Source organism: Spironucleus salmonicida, chromosome 7 (assembly GCF_000497125.1).
Source record: "Spironucleus salmonicida strain ATCC 50377 chromosome 7, whole genome shotgun sequence".
Classification (NCBI taxonomy): domain Eukaryota; phylum Fornicata; order Diplomonadida; family Hexamitidae; genus Spironucleus; species Spironucleus salmonicida.
Genome location: NC_090602.1, coordinates 49,520 through 69,153, shown reverse-complemented (window position 1 = coordinate 69,153; position 19,634 = coordinate 49,520). Strand labels below are relative to the sequence as shown.

The 19,634-nt window shown below is 27.3% G+C and overlaps 16 protein-coding genes across 16 annotated transcripts; 4 read left to right on the top strand and 12 right to left on the bottom strand. All coding sequences in view use genetic code 6, as the record gives it.

Annotated features, from left to right (window-relative positions):
- Positions 1-46: 46 nt before the first annotated feature.
- Positions 47-346, bottom strand: SS50377_26704 (uncharacterized protein; the record flags this gene model as incomplete). The annotated part of the gene is made up of 1 exon (XM_067910510.1): positions 47-346. The coding sequence occupies one exon, from the start codon at positions 344-346 to the stop codon at positions 47-49; it is 300 nt and encodes a 99-aa protein (XP_067761197.1).
- A 215-nt stretch (positions 347-561) lies between these two features.
- On the bottom strand, positions 562-1,332 carry SS50377_26703 (uncharacterized protein; the record flags this gene model as incomplete). The annotated part of the gene is made up of 1 exon (XM_067910509.1): positions 562-1,332. One exon carries the CDS (start codon positions 1,330-1,332, stop codon positions 562-564), a length of 771 nt encoding a protein of 256 aa, XP_067761196.1.
- A 2,066-nt stretch (positions 1,333-3,398) lies between these two features.
- On the bottom strand, positions 3,399-4,670 carry SS50377_26702 (Kinase; the record flags this gene model as incomplete). The annotated part of the gene is made up of 1 exon (XM_067910508.1): positions 3,399-4,670. The coding sequence occupies one exon, from the start codon at positions 4,668-4,670 to the stop codon at positions 3,399-3,401; it is 1,272 nt and encodes a 423-aa protein (XP_067761195.1).
- A 150-nt stretch (positions 4,671-4,820) lies between these two features.
- SS50377_26701 (Alpha/beta hydrolase family protein) lies at positions 4,821-5,609 on the bottom strand (the record flags this gene model as incomplete). The annotated part of the gene is made up of 1 exon (XM_067910507.1): positions 4,821-5,609. The coding sequence occupies one exon, from the start codon at positions 5,607-5,609 to the stop codon at positions 4,821-4,823; it is 789 nt and encodes a 262-aa protein (XP_067761194.1).
- Positions 5,610-5,652: 43 nt separating this feature from the next.
- On the top strand, positions 5,653-7,536 carry SS50377_26700 (Lecithin-cholesterol acyltransferase; the record flags this gene model as incomplete). Its single annotated transcript, XM_067910506.1, has 1 exon — positions 5,653-7,536. The coding sequence occupies one exon, from the start codon at positions 5,653-5,655 to the stop codon at positions 7,534-7,536; it is 1,884 nt and encodes a 627-aa protein (XP_067761193.1).
- Positions 7,537-7,563: 27 nt separating this feature from the next.
- SS50377_26699 (Tubulin tyrosine ligase) lies at positions 7,564-8,559 on the bottom strand (the record flags this gene model as incomplete). Its single annotated transcript, XM_067910505.1, has 1 exon — positions 7,564-8,559. The coding sequence occupies one exon, from the start codon at positions 8,557-8,559 to the stop codon at positions 7,564-7,566; it is 996 nt and encodes a 331-aa protein (XP_067761192.1).
- Positions 8,560-8,606: 47 nt separating this feature from the next.
- On the top strand, positions 8,607-9,017 carry SS50377_26698 (Centrin; the record flags this gene model as incomplete). The annotated part of the gene is made up of 1 exon (XM_067910504.1): positions 8,607-9,017. One exon carries the CDS (start codon positions 8,607-8,609, stop codon positions 9,015-9,017), a length of 411 nt encoding a protein of 136 aa, XP_067761191.1.
- An 11-nt stretch (positions 9,018-9,028) lies between these two features.
- Positions 9,029-9,322, bottom strand: SS50377_26697 (Dual specificity phosphatase; the record flags this gene model as incomplete). The annotated part of the gene is made up of 1 exon (XM_067910503.1): positions 9,029-9,322. One exon carries the CDS (start codon positions 9,320-9,322, stop codon positions 9,029-9,031), a length of 294 nt encoding a protein of 97 aa, XP_067761190.1.
- Positions 9,323-9,345: 23 nt separating this feature from the next.
- Positions 9,346-9,639, bottom strand: SS50377_26696 (uncharacterized protein; the record flags this gene model as incomplete). Its single annotated transcript, XM_067910502.1, has 1 exon — positions 9,346-9,639. The coding sequence occupies one exon, from the start codon at positions 9,637-9,639 to the stop codon at positions 9,346-9,348; it is 294 nt and encodes a 97-aa protein (XP_067761189.1).
- A 75-nt stretch (positions 9,640-9,714) lies between these two features.
- SS50377_26695 (Serine/threonine-protein phosphatase) lies at positions 9,715-11,175 on the bottom strand (the record flags this gene model as incomplete). The annotated part of the gene is made up of 1 exon (XM_067910501.1): positions 9,715-11,175. The coding sequence occupies one exon, from the start codon at positions 11,173-11,175 to the stop codon at positions 9,715-9,717; it is 1,461 nt and encodes a 486-aa protein (XP_067761188.1).
- A 116-nt stretch (positions 11,176-11,291) lies between these two features.
- SS50377_26694 (uncharacterized protein) lies at positions 11,292-16,439 on the top strand (the record flags this gene model as incomplete). Its single annotated transcript, XM_067910500.1, has 1 exon — positions 11,292-16,439. The coding sequence occupies one exon, from the start codon at positions 11,292-11,294 to the stop codon at positions 16,437-16,439; it is 5,148 nt and encodes a 1,715-aa protein (XP_067761187.1).
- Positions 16,440-16,674: 235 nt separating this feature from the next.
- Positions 16,675-17,184, bottom strand: SS50377_26693 (uncharacterized protein; the record flags this gene model as incomplete). Its single annotated transcript, XM_067910499.1, has 1 exon — positions 16,675-17,184. The coding sequence occupies one exon, from the start codon at positions 17,182-17,184 to the stop codon at positions 16,675-16,677; it is 510 nt and encodes a 169-aa protein (XP_067761186.1).
- Positions 17,185-17,266: 82 nt separating this feature from the next.
- SS50377_26692 (uncharacterized protein) lies at positions 17,267-17,521 on the bottom strand (the record flags this gene model as incomplete). Its single annotated transcript, XM_067910498.1, has 1 exon — positions 17,267-17,521. The coding sequence occupies one exon, from the start codon at positions 17,519-17,521 to the stop codon at positions 17,267-17,269; it is 255 nt and encodes an 84-aa protein (XP_067761185.1).
- A 60-nt stretch (positions 17,522-17,581) lies between these two features.
- On the top strand, positions 17,582-18,169 carry SS50377_26691 (uncharacterized protein; the record flags this gene model as incomplete). Its single annotated transcript, XM_067910497.1, has 1 exon — positions 17,582-18,169. One exon carries the CDS (start codon positions 17,582-17,584, stop codon positions 18,167-18,169), a length of 588 nt encoding a protein of 195 aa, XP_067761184.1.
- A 15-nt stretch (positions 18,170-18,184) lies between these two features.
- SS50377_26690 (uncharacterized protein) lies at positions 18,185-19,189 on the bottom strand (the record flags this gene model as incomplete). The annotated part of the gene is made up of 1 exon (XM_067910496.1): positions 18,185-19,189. The coding sequence occupies one exon, from the start codon at positions 19,187-19,189 to the stop codon at positions 18,185-18,187; it is 1,005 nt and encodes a 334-aa protein (XP_067761183.1).
- Positions 19,190-19,220: 31 nt separating this feature from the next.
- SS50377_26689 (uncharacterized protein) lies at positions 19,221-19,562 on the bottom strand (the record flags this gene model as incomplete). The annotated part of the gene is made up of 1 exon (XM_067910495.1): positions 19,221-19,562. The coding sequence occupies one exon, from the start codon at positions 19,560-19,562 to the stop codon at positions 19,221-19,223; it is 342 nt and encodes a 113-aa protein (XP_067761182.1).
- Between the last annotated feature and the right edge of the window lie 72 nt (positions 19,563-19,634).

Below are 19,634 nucleotides of genomic sequence, written 5' to 3'. Positions count from 1 at the left end.
AATTTATATATAGCAAATAACACTTAAAAAATATAAATTTTTGGAATCACTCAAATCCAACTGTTATTTATAAAGCATCAATCTTCTTTTAGAGTTTCCTCTTTTAATATGCATTTTAGAAGACAAATTGGGTTTATGGTTACTGAAAAGGTACTTTGTAAGGTTATAGTGACGAAATAATTTGATGTTAAACATTTTAGGAAAAAGTGTTAACAACGTATTTTTCGTCATAGCTATTCCCTACTAAATATAAAGGCTCTTAATTGTTAGAATAAAACAAACTAGTTTTAGCAGGAGATGCAATCCGAGATCTTTAAACTGAGAAAACTTACGGTAGCTTTATCATTTATAAAAAGAAAGTAAATAAATATATGATTAAATATAATTGAAAATTTATGAAGAAGACGAATTTCAGTACGTATATGTCTTCAACTATTTCTGCTTAATGGTACCTAATACGCGCAAACAGACTAGGTGTTTTACATGGCATTATCCTAAAGGAAAGAAATTTTAAAAAGAATTCTTATTTAATATATAATAATTTAAATATAATAATACATTTCATTTATTTAATCCTAATCGTGTTACTCGTCGTCGTAGATAGCGCTATTCTTCGGAAGATTTATCCTTTAATTTTCGTTCATGTTCTTTTTATTATTTCACTTTTTCACGTCGTTTTTTCATAAGAATTTTTTCATAATCAACATTTTAATGTAACTCTAGGAAAATCTAAAATTATTTTCTGTGTACAGATTTTACGACAACATCAGGATGCCTGATTATCGATTTATCTTATTTAAACGAGCAATCCTTATGATATTAAGATGGTGAAAATTTATCAAATAGTTATGACTTCAAGTTTTTGGCAACTGAAAAGTGATGAGCAAGAGATAATAATGATTTGTAACCATATAATTATTTAAATGCAAACCATTTTTCAGAAAATTCAATAAAGACTTCTTACACTTAAAAATATTCAAATTCAGGTTCATTGGGAAATTTAACTTATATCAAGGCATCACAAAGTTTTTCTAAAAAAGTTTTTTATAAGATTTCAATTCGAGACAAATTTGGTGTCGTAGAATAGTTGGATAATCCGTTTGCCTTATGGAAAAATAGAGCGGGTTATTTAGTGTTTTAAATGTTTACTTATTAAAACTTATTACCTAATTTTATTTAAAGGTTTTCAGCAGTATTTAAAAACTACGATAATCTAAGCTATGGGGTCTTTGAACAAAAGCTGGATAAAGATTCCTTGTTTGGTATAAGTTTAGGAGAATCATATAATGATAGGATTAATTATTCTGCAGATATTTCATTTTCTTTTTTCATTTTCTCTAATTTTATGGTGGATTTTGTTCTAGTAAAATTATTGCAATAAGATGATAGATTTTGCTAATTTGAGTTAATAATCGCTTTAACTGGCGATTGGTAAGTAATTTTTGTCACTTACTAAGATTAGGATAGCAATTTATTTAATTTATTCAAAGTTTGAAAATTAAATGACATTTCTAAATACATATTTTAAATAATTATATACCATAGAGATCACTAAGATTTTTAAATGTAATAAATAATATTATATACAATATTTTAAATTTGGATTTAGAATGTTTACGCGATGCAGATCGGCAACAATTTCTGATTACATACTAAATAATAATGATATTTAAGATTCAAAGCTCATTTTAGATATATTAAAATGGCTTTCAGTCATTTTAGAAGAAATTGACCAACCCTTATCAAATTTTTTTATCTAAACTAAATCAGTGAAAGTATTTTCAGAGGAAGATATAATGGAAGTCAATGTATATGATATACCAGACTAATAATTGATAATTTGGAATTAAATATCTAATATAATTATTAGTAAACCAATATTTGTTACAACAGTAACAAAGAATACTGATTCTCACTCATAAAGAAATTGTATTGACTGGTTATAATTTCCAACATTAGTAACTTTTTTCTAAACATAATAGTTTTGTGTCTATTTTCTAAGAAGATTATTATAAATTGTATCATTAATTTTTTTTAAGAAGCCTTTTGAAAATAGAAGCTAGTTTTATTAGAATTTTACAAATTATGAGTACAGAGACTATGTTTACAGATTAAAAATTTATAAAAATATGTAATTTTTTGCTAAAACCTTATTAAAATCAGAAATAAATATTATTAAAATTATAAATAAGTTATGTACATATTATAGATTATAGTAGTATCAATTAACCGAGAGATATAATTTTGATAAGAAGATTGACTCATAAAAAATAACATTAACAATATATTGTGTTTAGAATTATATTACATTCGAGTTTTTGGTATAATTAATACAGTTTATGACAATTTAATTAAATAGGTTAAAATTAGAATGGTATTCATTAGTAGATTAAACATAAGAAATATAAAAGTATATTATATTTCAGCCTTTAGAATTAAAAAAATTAGTAGAAGTTTTTGGGTTTGATGATGATAGCCCTTAATTGATAAGTAATTACTTAGTATGTCTAGATCATATAAAATAAAAATCAATTGATATATTGGTTACTGCATTTTCTCAATAGATATTCGGCAAAAAATTATCTCGATCAGAGTTTGTAGAGTAAATATTTCACTTGAGTTTGATCGGTCTAATTAAGTAGTATAAATTTAGTGTTTAAATTGATACATAAGATTATAACCAGCTAACTTAATAATGTGCTATAATAATTTATAGGCAGTACAATGAATTATAGTTTTTTGACTCATTATCATAAGTTTATGAGAATAATAATTTAAAAAGCTTATTATAGAATTAAAAATAAAATATTACTAATATTGAAATAGTAAAGTTGTAAACAGTATATGCATATTTAATTTAAAATTAATATAAAATTGATCATTTATTTATTTAAAATGAATGTGATGTCCTCTAGATGGTTAATAGCTTTAATATAAATTCAGAAGAAGTATTATCTTTATCAGCAATAATAAAACATTTAGTTTATTAATAAGCTAGCCATTATTTATAAAATAAAATTATTAACCAAAATGATTGCGATTCCATTTGCTCTTTTGTCCTTAATATTGAATTAAGTAATTTTTAAAAGCAGTTTTAACATATATATTCACATGATGAAAAGTAAAATGGATTATTATAACGATTAAAAAAATTGAGTATAATAGTCAATTCACGAAAATATATTGATTTACTTTCTTAATTGTTAGTTTATTATTATAATGATTCTAATTTCCATTAAAATTTAATTTAAAAAGAAAAATAAAATAGTGTGATCAGAAATTCATTTGATATTAGTAATGACTAGACAATAGACTAATTATCATCATATGAACGAAAAGGTTCAATTTAATCAGTAGTAAATTTTAATATTGATTTTCCAGACGAAGAATGAAATTTATCACTATCTTAAAATAATTAATATTTCAAGAACTATAATGATAACAAGTAAAATATTCTAGAATAGCTTTATTTGTTCAACTAACCCTTTAAACGGTAAAAATTAACTAGGTTTTAAAGGTAATGATTATATAGTTGTATCTGGAATATTGGAAGGAATTTCTGGTTATGTATTTGAATATTACGAAAAATTATTTTATTTATAATTATATGGATTGATTTTATACGCATATTCCTCTTATATTACTTCTATACGTTTTTCTTGACAAAAATTATTTTATAATAACAATCCAATCTTAACAATATCAGATGCTGGTATTCTATTATTCAACATCTATTTCATTAATAGTTTACATTCTTATGAATAATTAAGATTATCAAATTGAGTTTACAGTTCCAGTTAATATTTTTAGACATCTGAGGTCAGTTCTATATTTGTTACTAATTATATAAAACTAAGCCCTAGAGAAAAGATATCTGAACTGAATGTATGTTTTCCACTAATTAATACTTCTGGAGCGGTTAATATTTCTGTTCCTGCTGAAACTCCATCACCCATTTGACCAAAATCTGCTATTTTCAACACCAGATTTTTAATACCATACTCTTTAATATATGCAATCTGCTATCTTTTATTTATATTATCTGGGTCACGATCTCTATTAATTTATTTTTATTCAATAATAGTAGGATTACGAAATACATATACTGCTTCGTTGTCTATTTCAGGGAGATTGCCCGTAAGCAAAAAATTTTCAGGTTTAATATCTCTTGATACAATTTATAACTTGTGGAGATGGTCTAAAGCCTATGATGCTTAAATTAACAGATAAATAAACTCTTCTTCATATAAAATACGCCCTAAAATGGATGATTTTAAGTTAGTTAAAGAACCAGCCTTAGCATATTCTAATAATATCATAAGATGTTCTCTGTTTATATCATTAATATTTGTTTTCACTTCTTCTACCCAAGAGTAGAAGTATCTAACTACATTAGTATGATAAAGTTTTTGCAAAATTTCTACTTCAGATAATACTTTTTATAGCCAAGGTGTTTGATATTAATCAATTGGAATTTACTTAATTGCATAGGTATTTAGTTCTTGCTTATTTACAAAATGCTTTACTTTAATGACTGTACCAAAAGATCCAGAACCTACTCTACAAATTACATCGAAATTTTTATATAACTAATGATTGGATATTCTATTTAACATATTAAAGTAAAATGCATCTAGAAGTTATGATCGCCCACAACAAGGACAATTCATTTATTTAGTAATATAATTTTATTTATTACAATTATTAACACATTGGTTATAGATTCTTAAATTTGTACCTTAATTTTCTTATAGTAGAAGTTGTGATGGGGACAATTCCATTTCTATTTAATAATTAAGTATTTTAAATTATATAATATATCACTAAATAAAATCCTAGATTGCTATTTATAATTATATGCTATATGACGAATCTATATCATTATGTCCAGCTGCATGAATAATGTAAAAGTAGCAGCTGTCGCACCTTAATAGGTCCATCCCTTGACAAATACTGACAGATTTGTTAATATCCTTATTCGGATGAGCCTATATCCATGATTTAAAGTTTTCTTATGCATTGGAAAAAGGAACAATATTATCTCGTGTGCCATGAAGAAGTAGGAGGTTATTGATGAAAGGAACTTTTTTAATATTCATAAACTCATTCCCTATATTAGTTTTTACTGAATTGAATGCAACGTGAAATGCAGATGCTAACCCAGACTAAATAATAGTCCTTAACTAGTATTTTTTGCCTAAATATGCAGCTGGTATTGATCCTATCGATCTTCCCCATACTATAATTTAATAGTCATTGCTATATTTAGAAAAGACTAGTTCTGAGGCTCTAATTAAAGCTTATTCTGATGGTTTACCATCAGACAAACCGCACCCTTCATAATCAAATGTAACAAAATTACATTAAAACTTCTCTGTATATTCTTCCATCAATGGTATGGTGTGATAAATTGTTTCAGCATTACCATGTGCATATATAATGAGTTTCTATGTCTTAGTTTTACACGGGACAAAAGCTGAATAAATACTCCTCTTAGCGTTACTAATTTTGATTTCATGTTACTATACATAATCAGGATATAATTTGATGTAGTTCTGCTATGGAACATCTGCTGGAAATGAAATTTTGTTTATTAATTTCCTAAACATTTTAGTGACATATTTATATTAAATAAAGTAATTAATAAATAAAATGAAACCAGTAATTTTAGTTCCAGGAGTAGCTGGCTCGAAACTTTGGTCATAAAGTACTAAACCGGGTTCAAAACCATATTATATATGGGTTCCATAAAATTATTCAGTTTCCTCACTTTGTAAATCAATAATCAAAAATATGTGGGGTGTCACTGAGAACGGAGTATTTAAATCATGGTAAGAGTATTACGGCTATGCTACAGTATCACCTGTAGAGGGAATCAATGGTTGTTATCGTTTAATGGATACATAGCTTACTGAAACTAAATTGGCATCGGCTTTACATATTTGCTACTATTTTGATTATTATGTAGATTATTTTATTTCTAGAGGTTATACGCCAGGTGTTAATTTATTTGCATATTCTTATGATTGGAGATAAGACGTATCAAATCCAATTATATAGAAACCTTTCATGAAACTTATTAAATTCGCAATGTCATAAAATAATAATTAGAAAGTATCTCTAATTGCACATTCAATGGGCGGTTTAGTAGTGAAATCTTTCATGATATAGAATGATTGGTGGAAGTTTATTAGGAGATTTTGCGCATTGACTGTTCCTTTTGACGGATCATCAGGAGGAGTTACTGCCTGTTTTTTTGAAGGATTCATGATGAATTTACCATTACCCACGAATATAGGTCGTGGGTTTGAAAGCAAATGCCCAGGTATTGCAGGGCTTTTGCCAAGAGATTTTCCTGATTATTATGGTGATACATCTACACTTATTAATACGCCAGTATGTTGTTGCTTTGGTGTAGAACGTCAATAAAGTATTAAATCTCACGTGAGATTATTTTATTCTTCAAGAAAACATGATGGACTTATTATTTTTGAAAATCCAACTGCAGAAATCGAAAAAGTGATTTTAGATGAAACTGTTTATGGGAATTAAGTGCCTGATGTCGCATTTGTCATATTAAGACATATATTAACTAAAAATTTAGTTGATCATAATTTATCATAGGTTATTAGAACTCTGTAGAAATCATGTAAGAAAGGTGCCGTGAGCACAAGCGAAAGTATTTACGTAATGTGTTCAGCCAAGAGTAAATTATAAGTTTTTAAGACTAAATTTGCAGAAGGTCCTGAATAAGAAGATACATTTTAGTTCGGAACTGAGGAGGTGGTAAGTTTTGACACTCTTAATCATATTAGAGATGATGATATTAGAGAAGTTATAGACATAGATGGACATGACTTATAGTCTGGGTAGATAACACAAAATATACCTTAATTCGATTAATAGGATCTGAAAGATCTGAAATTTAAAAAATATACTTGTTACTACTTTAGTAAGAGGCAGAGAAATAAAGATTTATGTTCGGTCGGGGAAGATGGTAAGTTGGTATTTCCACCAGAAATTTTAGAATTTTTTAATTCTGGTGGGTTTAATATTCCAAGAGCCGCAACAGATTAGAGTTTGCTAATTTATGCTTAAGCAGAACTTATGAGAGAGGAATATTTAGCCCTTAAACAGGCAAAAATTTAATTAGCTCAAGAAGAAAAGCCAATATAGCAATTGTTGTCATCTCTTACTGTTCCAGGAACTCTAGAACATGTGCTGTATGAAACTGATTTGACAAATTTAGACCATTAAGCAAAAACGGTTTATTATCCATAGGAAGATATTGATTACAAATTTATATCATTTTCTGGATCCAGAAAAGCTACATCACATCATACTTTTTTTGATGGTGGAAAAAGCAAATTCAGTTATAGTAGCGGCGATGGTTTGGTTTTATTGCCAAGTGCATTATCAGATTGTACACCTGAAAAATTCGTAGTAAAGAGAGTTGTTTTGCCAAAATGTAGTCATATGATGGTAAAATTTAAGAAAGATGTTATAGATACTATATTTTCCTTAATTAATGAGTGAATTAATATTTATAAAAAAGATATAGATTCATTACATATTTGGAAAGTTGATTTTCATAAAATCTCCAACACCCTATTCTTTAAGAACAACTTTAAACAAATCATCAAGCAGTTAACATTTCAAAATTCTATCCTAGTCACTACTAACATTTAAACTAGGCGAAGCATTAACTTCCATTAACCAAATTTATAGCTAATCGTCGATTAATATATCAAAACCATAAAGTTCAAACGCAGTATTGGAGTAACCAATAGAAGGCTAAACTGCCTAAAGAGTGAGTATTATACATTTTATAATACCTTCTTAAATTTTAAGACACTTTTCTATACCTAACCTAGGTCTAAGATAAATAAACAAATTTTCTAATGATAGTTTAGTACCAGAATCAAATTTTTGATTAACTGCCACATTTGTCAAATGAGATGTCAGCTCATCGTTTTCTTTATCATAAACAGATGAACAAAATCTACAAAATGCTTGCTAATAAATATATGCAGTAATAGGTCTAAATGAAGTGACTAGTACATATATTCGCATATCAAATTTTTTATTTTAAATAAGAAGTGGATTATCGATGTATTTTGATGCAATATAAAGCTCTTACTAGTGCTCCTGCTAGAATACACGATACTATTATATATTTCTAACAATATGTATTCCTTTCCCTTGAGACCGACCAGCAGGTTTCATTATAAGAGGGATCATCTATTGTAGTTCTCTAGCTAAAATTGCACTTTCATGTGGTAATAAATAGGTTAATGGAACTACTGGAAAATTAACAAATAGTGATGGATTTATCTTTTTATAGTATTTTAAATGCTTAACCATCAAATCTTTTCTAGTCAATTCATGAAATGAAGGAAAGTGTGAAAATAGCTACTTAGAATACTTCTTATAAAACGTTTAAACTGCAGATACAGGAGCCCAATATATATCATAATCATCTTCATAAGTTCTACTAAATCCCCTATCTTCTAAAGCTGCAATAACAGCAAATTTATCAGAATCTATTCGATATTTCATTAAAAAGTAAATTTTATTAATATTTGATATTATATCAAATTTCTAAAATGTAGTCAGATGTTTCTCTACTGACTCTACCCCAAAGACAAGAGCTTATTTTTGCATTTAACTCATTTGCGCCATCAAATAAGCTTATCTAACCACAAGATATTCATAATATTATTCTCACTCTGGATATACCGAACTAGCATCCACCAAAAACAGCAATTAATCTAGACTAATTTTTAGAATTTTTCTAGCCATTAATAGCTGAACGTGATAATGTTGACGATCAAGTAAAAGCATTTAAGATTTTGGATGATAGTCAGGAAGGTGTACTAACAGTTCGAAAACTGACGCAGGCTGGAAATGCATGTGGGCTTGATTTGACTATTGAAGAAGCGCAGGATATGTTAAATATGGTAGCACCTAGTGTTGGCGAGGGTGAGTTCTTAAGGATTTTGAACAGAATCTAGTGAAAATGGCATGTTCACTGTACGGTTGTTATCAATAGCTTACTGGGAGTAAATGCAATATACGGAATCACCAGCTCGCCACAGGAGCAGGTATTTCCATGCCAACAAAACTGACCAAGTTTCTATGTACACTGTGGGCAGTAGATGGTACCCTCTTTATGTTCACAGTCCATCCAGGAAGACTGTTTATCCAAAAATACGTTACACGACTAATGTGACTTGAATTTCTTAACTAAATCAGTGTGTTCTTTGACCTAGGATTCAAGAAATAGTGGCTTTGAGCACTTAAGACATGAAAAGACTTTCATTTATAAAAAGGAACGGAAAACTTTCATTCGATTACTATCTATTTATAGTATTCCTACGTTATAGGATAGTTTTATATCATTTCCGGGGTCACATAATGAAAATGGAGTGGAATTAAAGAGTTATCGTACAACTCAGATACTTTTAAATGTAGGTCCTTAAACATAGTACCCTTATATTCCAATACCACGTACAATCTGCATTTTTAGTGGAATATTCCCTAGACAATGTCACTTATCAAACTCATCACGGTAGCCTCTTGGGATACCCCGATAATGAACTATTATCCACCATCATTCAAAATAACTGTAATCTCCATGATAAAAGAGAGATGGAATTAGATAAAATATTATATTTTTAATTATTATGTATTATACAATATATTTCCTTTTCATCACTTCTAGATCTTTTTACCTTTATTCTTAGCTATCTTACCCTAGAAGCAGACCTTTTAAACAATCTTCTCTAGCTCTTCGACTGTAAAGCATCTTTAAAATACTCCTTCTGATACAGTAAATCCTCTTTCTTTTAATGTTAATTCACCAACAAGCAAAATTTCAGCAATTACATCCTCCTCGAAACAACCAAATGCAGCCAAAGTGCTAACCTCCTTTTCTTCACAAAGGGCTTCTAATTCCATAACCAGTTTACCTAATCTATTTTCGCTCATTTTCGGCAACTATACAGTGCCGTTAAGCGCTTTTAAAGCACTAATTTATCCGTCTGGAAAAGCGTAATCTGTTTCCACTAGATTGCACAAAATAGCACAAATGAGTTATTTTTCGTTCAAATGTTATATATCCGGAGGTGATTAGAAAAATTAAGCGTCAATTGCATCCTTATCTTCAGAAAGAAACTTATGATAATAAACAACTGATTTCTCATTATTGGAGCAGAGTTATAAATAAGCACCATGATTACCTTCACTATACTTTGCAACTGAAAAAACGGTAATGACTTTTCCTATAATTTCGATTCCATCAACACAGGTATGAGAACGTACAATAAAATCTAAATTTGAACTTTAGCAGAAAGGATTAACAAGACCTGGGCCATATAAGAGGCCAATTCCTCTTTAAAAATTTTATGTAAAAGTTCCGTGATCGACAGGATCTGACCATAAAATGTTAGCGAGAGCCGAACCAGTGGTTGGTTCTTTGAATCTATTAAGACAGTTCATTTTATGCAGCGACTACGTGGAGATTCCACCATGAAGACATAGAGTAGTATCAATTTTTGCACAGATAGGAAGAGCTTAAAATAGTTTTACAAATTCTTTAAAAATTTCTAATGGTTTTTCATATTTCATGAAAATTTCAGCATAAAACGAATATGACTATGAGATGGACTCAGTTTCGTGATTTCCACGTAAAAGAGTATATTTTAAAGGATCTTATAATCTAAGGCAAAGAAGAGTTACAATAATTTCTACAGAATTAGCTCCACGATCTACGTAATCTCCGGTGAATACATATTGATCAGACTTCAGCTCTAATGCTTATTATAATGAAAAAAATGTTCCATGTAAGTCGCCGATTACACCAATATTTGGGGAAGTGATTTTAAGCTCTTTTGGACTAGAATGTGAGTCTGTAGTGTTTGGAGCTGTCAGTAATACAATATTTGGTTCCTATGATAAAATTTTTATACTTACATTCAGCAAGTCTAATATAAATTATCGAGTGTATGCTAAATGATAATCTAGTGAATGAACATTGGACTTTTAAATTTATTCACCAGTATGTTGAACAATGTTAGAAGGAATTTGTTTTAATACTAAATTAATTTCATCTTATGTAGGAGGTGAGCATGGGGGTGGTAAAGGAGTATCTGATATTTTTGATAATTTCTTCATTTTGAAAATAAAATGAAAAATGAAAAACAATTTATTATATGGTATATAAAATATTTTTTGTTATACAAAAATTTTATTTTATTAGTATTAGATAGATAAGAATAAGGTATTACAAAATGCCATCTTCAATTGAAGAGATAGCTCTTTAAATTATATCAAATTTTTTCGATAAAAATACCATAAATACAAACTTAGAATACCTTTGTACCACGTTTATTGAATAATTTGATTCTAATACTCTGTCAGTTCTTGATAAATTATTATTCCAGATTTATGATTTTAAGTAGCTTCCCTAAATTGCAGCAGATAATAAAAATATATAAATTACGTATTCAATTTTTTCATAGCTCATAAATCGAACAATCTAAGAGTAGATCCTTAATCAATATACAGTTTAGGATTAACTTAGTTTGATTCATACGTAGATATACGTTATACAGAAATACCAACCATAGAATATTTAGTACTATTGTTAATCGATATTAGATGATATGTTTAGTGATGATAGCTAACTAGATTTTTCTATAGATTCTTATGCTTAGATTTTATTGTTCATTGCATAGAATATTAATTACATTTCTGAAGAACTAACTATTGTATTAATAGAAATTTTATAGATATCTTCGCTATAATTTAAGATACAGTCTGCTAAAATATTATTAGAGAAATAACTTGTAGATTAAGATCTTAAGTCTTATGCTAGTACTTTAATAAATGGTGTTTTCAATTCATTTAATTAACTGTAATAAGAAAATTTAGGATTTTTGATACAGTTCCTATAGCATCTCATTATTTTATTACATATTGGAGTTGAATTATAAGATAATATATAAGACACATCATTAAATTATGTTCTAGAATGCTTACTATTTGCTCTTAGATTTTCAGTTGACACATAATATGAAGAGGTTCTATGTTTAATTTATAGCCTTGCATGTTTAATTATGAAATAATTATCGCTTCTAAAAGATTTTACCTTTATCTTATATAAATAGGATATTTTTTCTAATTTTTTCAATTTGCTTCTTTAAAAAGTGAATGATGTATATTTATCATAGGAGTTCTAAACAGAAACGAAGTAATATTTATAAAATTTCATTCATTAATATTTAGTATTTGTTGATTATCTTTTTCATCATAAGATTACTCTTCCGAATGCTTTTAAAAATGTATCCTAATTTAATATACCAGATTCAATCAGCTATAATGAATAAAATATAGATAGCCTTATGCTAGTATCAAAATTTAATAGTAATTAGAGTAAGGAAGAATTAGATGAACGATAAGAAAATAAAACATCTGGTACTACATATTAGGTTAATTCCAGTTAAAAAATAAAATAATTGGAAAATAAAATTCTGACCACATCTTTTGGTAATACTCTTTAATAGTAATTAGAATATTGTAAACTTATTATTAGTTTGGATGAACTACTTCCTGAGTATGGATAAGTAATATAGTTTTACTCTAAATCAGAATTGCCATCTTCAATTCTTATTTTGATACTTAATTTATTTACAGTGGAAGATCTAAATACATATTAATAATATTATAATTTAATTACTCACCCAGGCTTTATTTCATCTTTATCTGTGATTTATAGATTTAGGAAATAACCTTAGACTCTTAAAACTTTATCTTTAGTATCATTTGATTTTTGGAAAGTTATTTTTGAAATATTAGAATGGTTTACAACATTTTATAGTAAAGATGATTGTGATGTCGATGTTAACTATGATACATTAACTTAGAGTTTTATTATGCTTATATCATTACTTAATAGAGTTGTAATATACTCAGGATCAATTCTTATTTAAAAATTATTAACCATTAAATTTATTGATGTATTAACTCGTATCTTGTCGATAAATTAAATTGCTAATTTAGAAAACAATACAAATATTAAAATAGCTTCAATCTTAAACTAAATTTTTAATTATATTATAAAATTTAAAAATGTAGAATTAATGTCGAAAGAAGATATCAGCTGGTTAAGTTCGATAAGTAATATTAGTTACTATAATATTTTAAATAGTGCTTTAGAATTTACTATTAGTAATTAATTTATTAACGCAGTTATTAGCTAGTAAATTTTGGTGTATTTATGTTAGGTTATATCTAAAATTGTATTCTTAATTGAAGATGCAGCTGTTTATTTTTCTTAGTAACTGCAATGTCTATCTTCCTTAGTTTAAACAGATGCTTTGTTAGGTTAGACCAAAGATAATGTATAAAAATAATAAAATGAGATGATTTATGATTAAGATATCATATTTGCTATTTGTTCACTATTAGGAAGTTTATTGTATTAATAATATTAATTTGGCTTTTAGTGGATATTTAAAGAAGTAATTTTAGATCCTGCTAATTAGGAAATTATCGTTAGAAAATTATTAACTGGTAATTTCCCATAACATGTTGATGTTTCCTTTTATTTATTTTATGTAGTTTTATCAATATAATAACTTATTAATGGTAGAAATATTAAAAACGAGGAAATAGGCAATCTTATTGACAATTTTTATTTTGTACTATTAACCCAAGCAAATTATAGTATAAACGTGTATGATTTAATGTTTGTATGGCCAGGTGTATTTTATAATCTAAATTCATATATATTGGGTAAAATCTTTTTAGCTAAATTATTATTGAGTTGTTTTAAAGGATGCCAACCTAGAAAAGAGAAAAAATTATAGTTTATTGATTAGACAGTTGATTTTAGGTAAAATTCTAATATTAATTTAAAATTCATAGCGAATGAAGTTTGTGGTAATTTATATTGCTAAAATGAAAAAGCTGACATGGATCTAACAAGACACTGCTATTTGCTACTTCTTAGTAGTTTAAGTATAGATGATGATTTGTGTTATCTAATTGTTATAGATAATTAAACGTCATTATTTTAAATATTATAATCATAGGGTTTTATCAAATCTTTTCTATTAGATTTTAGATATTAACAGTATTTATTTATCAATTGTGCTTAATTATAATTAGAATCATCATCCACAATATTTGATATTAACTATACAAATAATTTAGTTTAGCATGGTATAATACCTAATTTAATGGATAATGTTTAGAGTGCGCCTACATCAATGTGTGTTTCTCCATTAGTCTTGATTTTTTCTGATATAATATTAAAATCAGTTAGTTTATTAAAATATACTTTCAATTACAAAAATTTGTATATAGAATTTATTGAATTTTGTTACTAAATTTCATAGACATGGCAAATTCAAAAATAAGTTATAAATAAACAACAGTAATCAGATAATATTAATAAAATGTTAATTTATTAATAATTGTATCCAAATACTAATTTATCTAATTTATTTAAACAGAGCAATGAAAGCTATTTTGATGCATATTTTTAGTTTTAACTATTGTACAAAGTATTTTTTAGTTGTTATACTAGTTAGCTTCACGAGCTTACATTAGTTAATAAGTTTTCAAAAAAATCTTATAGATCTTTGGATTTATTATAATAGCTGCCTGCAATTGAGTTTCTTATTATAAGCAATATTCTTTTTGTTTGCTTCGATTAAATCCAACATATTGATTTTATTTTAATACTAGAGAATTATAATTTTTTTAAGATATTATCAATTTTTTAATTTTCATAGTTAGTGAGCAACAAAATATAATCTTTTTGTATTGACGATTAAGACCATCTTGATAATTAAATGCTGAAAGTTTTTACTGAGTAAATAGAGAATATAAACTAATAATTTGAAAATAGTTATAATATCATACTTTAGTAATGCAAATTATTATAGGTTCACTATAGATTGGCCTCATAAAAGAGATCAATAAGTATAAAGAATATTAAGTAATTTGAATTACTATTATATTTATCAATCTTGTAAAATCCTACTTCAATAGTAGATATTTTTGATGATGCTTTAAAATAAGTGTAGTAAGATTTTGCATTGATTAATTTCAAATATGATCCATTATTTTCGCATAGAGAATAGAGATAAAAATTTAATATTTCATAGATTCATAAGTCATAGTTATAAAAAATATATGAGTATGATGATTATTTTATGTAAACCTAAGAAAATGATATAGATTCAGAGTATATTGTGATTTTATCTGAACTTTTTGGTTTAGAACTATTAATTCGCTTTACTATTCGGTAACTACAGTAATGTGAACCTACATAATACGAAAATATAATTTAAAAATTTTCTAAAATGCTTTTGAAAGTAAATTATAAACCAAAATTTAATGATAGAGTTATAGATTCATTAATTCTTACTAAACAACTAATAAATATATCTATTTATATAGATGATATTTAAATTAAATTATAAATTTTTATATGTTTACTTATGTTTAATTCATTTGATATAGATTCGCATGCGACATTATTGTTTTTCAATGGATATTTTGATGATCTCTAGTCAAAATGTTATACTATTGATATTTTAACAGAACAAGACATATTCATTCTTTATTGTAGTTGCTTAAATAAAGCACTTAGTAAAATCTAGTAGGCATATTCTTATTAAAAGCATAGCAAGTTTAGATTTAAGTAGTAATTTTAAATAAGTAAAAATGTTTAGTCAAACCCATTGTTATAGTCCTTATTCATGATTGATGATTCGTTACAAAATTAATAAATTTAAAATACATAAATTTACATAGATCAAACACTTAATATAAAAAATGACTCATAAGGAATATTTCTTAATTTTATTAATAACACACATGATTATTTATTAAATATATTATAGATGCCAAAAGTTCATATCAAGTTATTAACTGGCACAATTTAAGCACTTTTAAAGATAGATTGTTAAATACATTAGTTTTGTGAACATTTCATTCCATAGATGGTAAATAGATATTTGTAGGATAATGAGGATTGTATTACATTTTACTATGATCTTTTCACCACAATATTGTAATCAGTTTAGAACTATTGTACCCGGTGCAAACTAGATACAATAGTTGATGATTAAGTATTGATGGATGCAGTTAATTTAATTATTAATACAATGATTTCAAAGTCCATGAAGAGCTTTAAAGGATAGTATGCAACAAATTTCATAAAAATCTTAATTACAAATACATGCCACATGGTAAATTTTGATTAGATATAAGTCTCTCAAGAATAGTTATTAAAACTGTTTAATGAAGTTAGCAGAACATGGAGATCTGATAAAATACAACAGTTACAGGTAAATAACTCCTAGTTCTAAGTAAAAATCAGAAAAGGATGGAGACGTCTAATAGCATTTATAGAGTTAAAGTGATTATTATTATTATTATTTTCAATTATGAATTTCCAATATTCAATAAAAACTATTGCACGCAAATATACTTGAAAAGTTTATTCTGTATGTATAATAAGGATTCTCTAAAGAAGTATCATCATATATTTAATCAATCAAGTAAACTAATCCGATATAAATAGATTGAAAGCTAACTAATTCTGTGAGTACAATCGTAATAAATTAAAGATGTTTTAACATACTATTTAAATTACACTCATTCTACACCGTCCCAAAACCTTTGATTTAATTTCACCCTACTCTCTACAGATTATATCCAACATCCAACACATTATGAGTCTACGTAATGGTTTCCTTCATGATAAATATCATCGAAGCTGGAGATAAATTTTTCAAAATCATTAACTAACGCTACTCCAACTTAAAGCAATTTCATCGACTCGTCCTCAGGAAGTTCACTATTTTTGAGGTCTTCCATAACAATATAAATTCTGCAAGTGGCTTCTTGATCATTTTAAAGAAAATTAACAGCCTTGGATATAGAAAATGCAGTTTTAGTTATCTAACCTAAATAGTATTGTTTCTTATTTTATGGTTATACATACACAGAGTATCCACAGTTGTCTTATAATGGTGGAGGATTAATAGCAAATACTGTTATGAATTTGACCAAATGGAATTCTGATACTACTAATTGCAGAATATTTGGACTTATTTATGAAAAATTTGTATCTACTAATCGTTGAGGAATCAATGCACCAAACATTTTATTTTTTGTGAAATTGATTTTTATTAGATTAAATCTATTCCTATGTAAATGATAAAATAATTATATATAAAAATTTTGATCATTATTTAGATTTTACCATAGTTAACAACTTTTAGTTATCAAGTGTAAGATATGATGCATGACGCATACACTTATCTAGTTTCTGACGAAGTTCATCATTTTCCTTTTTCAAATAATCCGCATCCCTTTTAGTCTTTAACATTTACCCCGCACCTTAATCTGATACCAGTTTCCAATATCCATCTTCATATATTAAATCTATTGTTGTTCCGTTTGCCGATGGAAGGTTCATGCGGACTTGTTAATTATCCATTTTATGAAATTTTCTAATTCATAATTAATAGTATTTATATATAATATTTATATATTATTAATGGAAAAGAAAAATAACAAGCCGATTGGTCTCAAGATACCAAAATCTGACATTATGTAGGTTATTTTCACACACGAGCTATTCACAGGATCTCGATTCTCGCTTCCGCGCGGAAAGCAGTACTCATCTGCCATGACTGTGGAAACGTATAGGTGCTCAAACTGGGAGTCATGCTAGTTCCAGCTTAAGGTCCGGTACTACGATTTTGACGCGCAGAATGCATACTTTGTGATCTTGCATCCTCATGTGCATACTGCTCAGCGACAGGGCAAAAACCTTGTTTCATTCGTGGCCTCGAAGTTCTTCAAGAACAAGGGGGCAGAGTTCGACATTCCAGAGGCAAAATTGGAGTTTGAAGCTTTAGTAACTGTCGCATCTGCACAGGCTGACGTGCTAGGGGCCCTGCACCGCTCGTTGTTCCCAGAAGTGGTTCTGGCCCGAGTCACGGGATATGTCTTTGAGGAGCTGCTCCCGAACGATTCTCTCTTACGGGCCAGATAACGGTACTACAAGAGCCAAAATAAGCTGCTAAACGTTGTATCTGAGTAGCAGAGCGAGTAGGTTTCGTTGAGCGAAATTAGTATGTGAGTTGAATTATATCACTCATTTAAACAGCACAATTTCGTCATAAAAATGCTCGATTTGGTTTGATTTCAGGCGTATTTTTGGTAAGATAAATGTTGTTAGATATGTGTAGAGTTCAATATACTGTGTAGTTGTACTGTTGGCAGGAATTATCGGAATGTTGATAAGCTGAGTAATCGCTTGAACTTTGTGTGGGATGTCGAATATTTTGATCTAAATATTTTGCATATCTAGGGGAGATGTATTCTTTACTTTTAATTATACAATAAAATATGCCTTATTTTTGCTCAAGTCATTATGAGAGTTGGGTATTTGAGAGGAAATTTAGGCACTTATTTGTAGTAAATTTGCTTATTTCTTTGAATTCATTTTTTAAAAAAACTCGGAAAGGTCGAACCCAAACTTTAGATTGTTAAGCTAGTTGTTAAAGCGGTATATTACGGTAATTGTAAAGTCTGTTATTTTTTCACTAATTTAATTATAAAATTAAGTATTAAGTGACACAAAATCACGGTGTGTTAGGTTTATGTCAAAGTTTTAATCATTTATTGAATTATGAGACTATGTAATGTTACCTGACTACATAATAAAGGAGATAATTTAAAGGGATTTTTAAGATTTCATCTAGAACTCGAGAATTTCGTTTTCTAATGATACAAGATTCAAAAATATTGGAGAGGAGATTGATATATGAATTTTTTTTTCTAGGATTAAATCATTTGAGAAGTTTGTGATAATAAAAAATCCTTAGAATATTTTACCTGGCAATGGGTCATGTTATTGAAATTCTAATTTATAAAAATCTGCTTAGCCTGAGTTAAATATAGGATTCAGTGTATATGGCTACGATGAATGTGAATCTGATTGAATAGTAAGCACAATTGATTTTACATCTGTATGTAGTGAGAATAGTATCTTAAAATAAATATAATCATTTATGAGAATATTAGATGTTGGAGTTAAACTATCAAATTGATCTGGTGATAGAATCTCTTAATCCACTGAGTAAACTTATATTTTCATTTTGTAGGTAATATTTTATTATATAATAAAATCAAATATTCAGATTATAGATTTTCTCTTTACGCTTCTGTTCACTACTTTCAAATTTTTCTTTCAGTAGCTATTACCTTACTTTTTAGTTTTAAAATATTTGCTCCTTGTTCACAGGTAATCCATAGTTTCTATTGCATAGTTTAACAAAGGAAGTTGTATAAAGATTTGTATTCCCAAAAAGTCTAATTATAGCCTTTTATTTTTCTGGCACTTTAGAAATAGGATCAATTGGTTAAGGATTCAGGATATCTAATATAGATTCAGTGATTATTCTTTTTGCCTGTATTTCGTTATCAGTAAAGGATTTATTTCTTTTTATTGCCGGAAGCTGGATAGTCATTATTTCAGAAAAATATATTAGAACATAATAAAATATATATATTTGTTAAGTTAGAGATATTTAAAAATATCA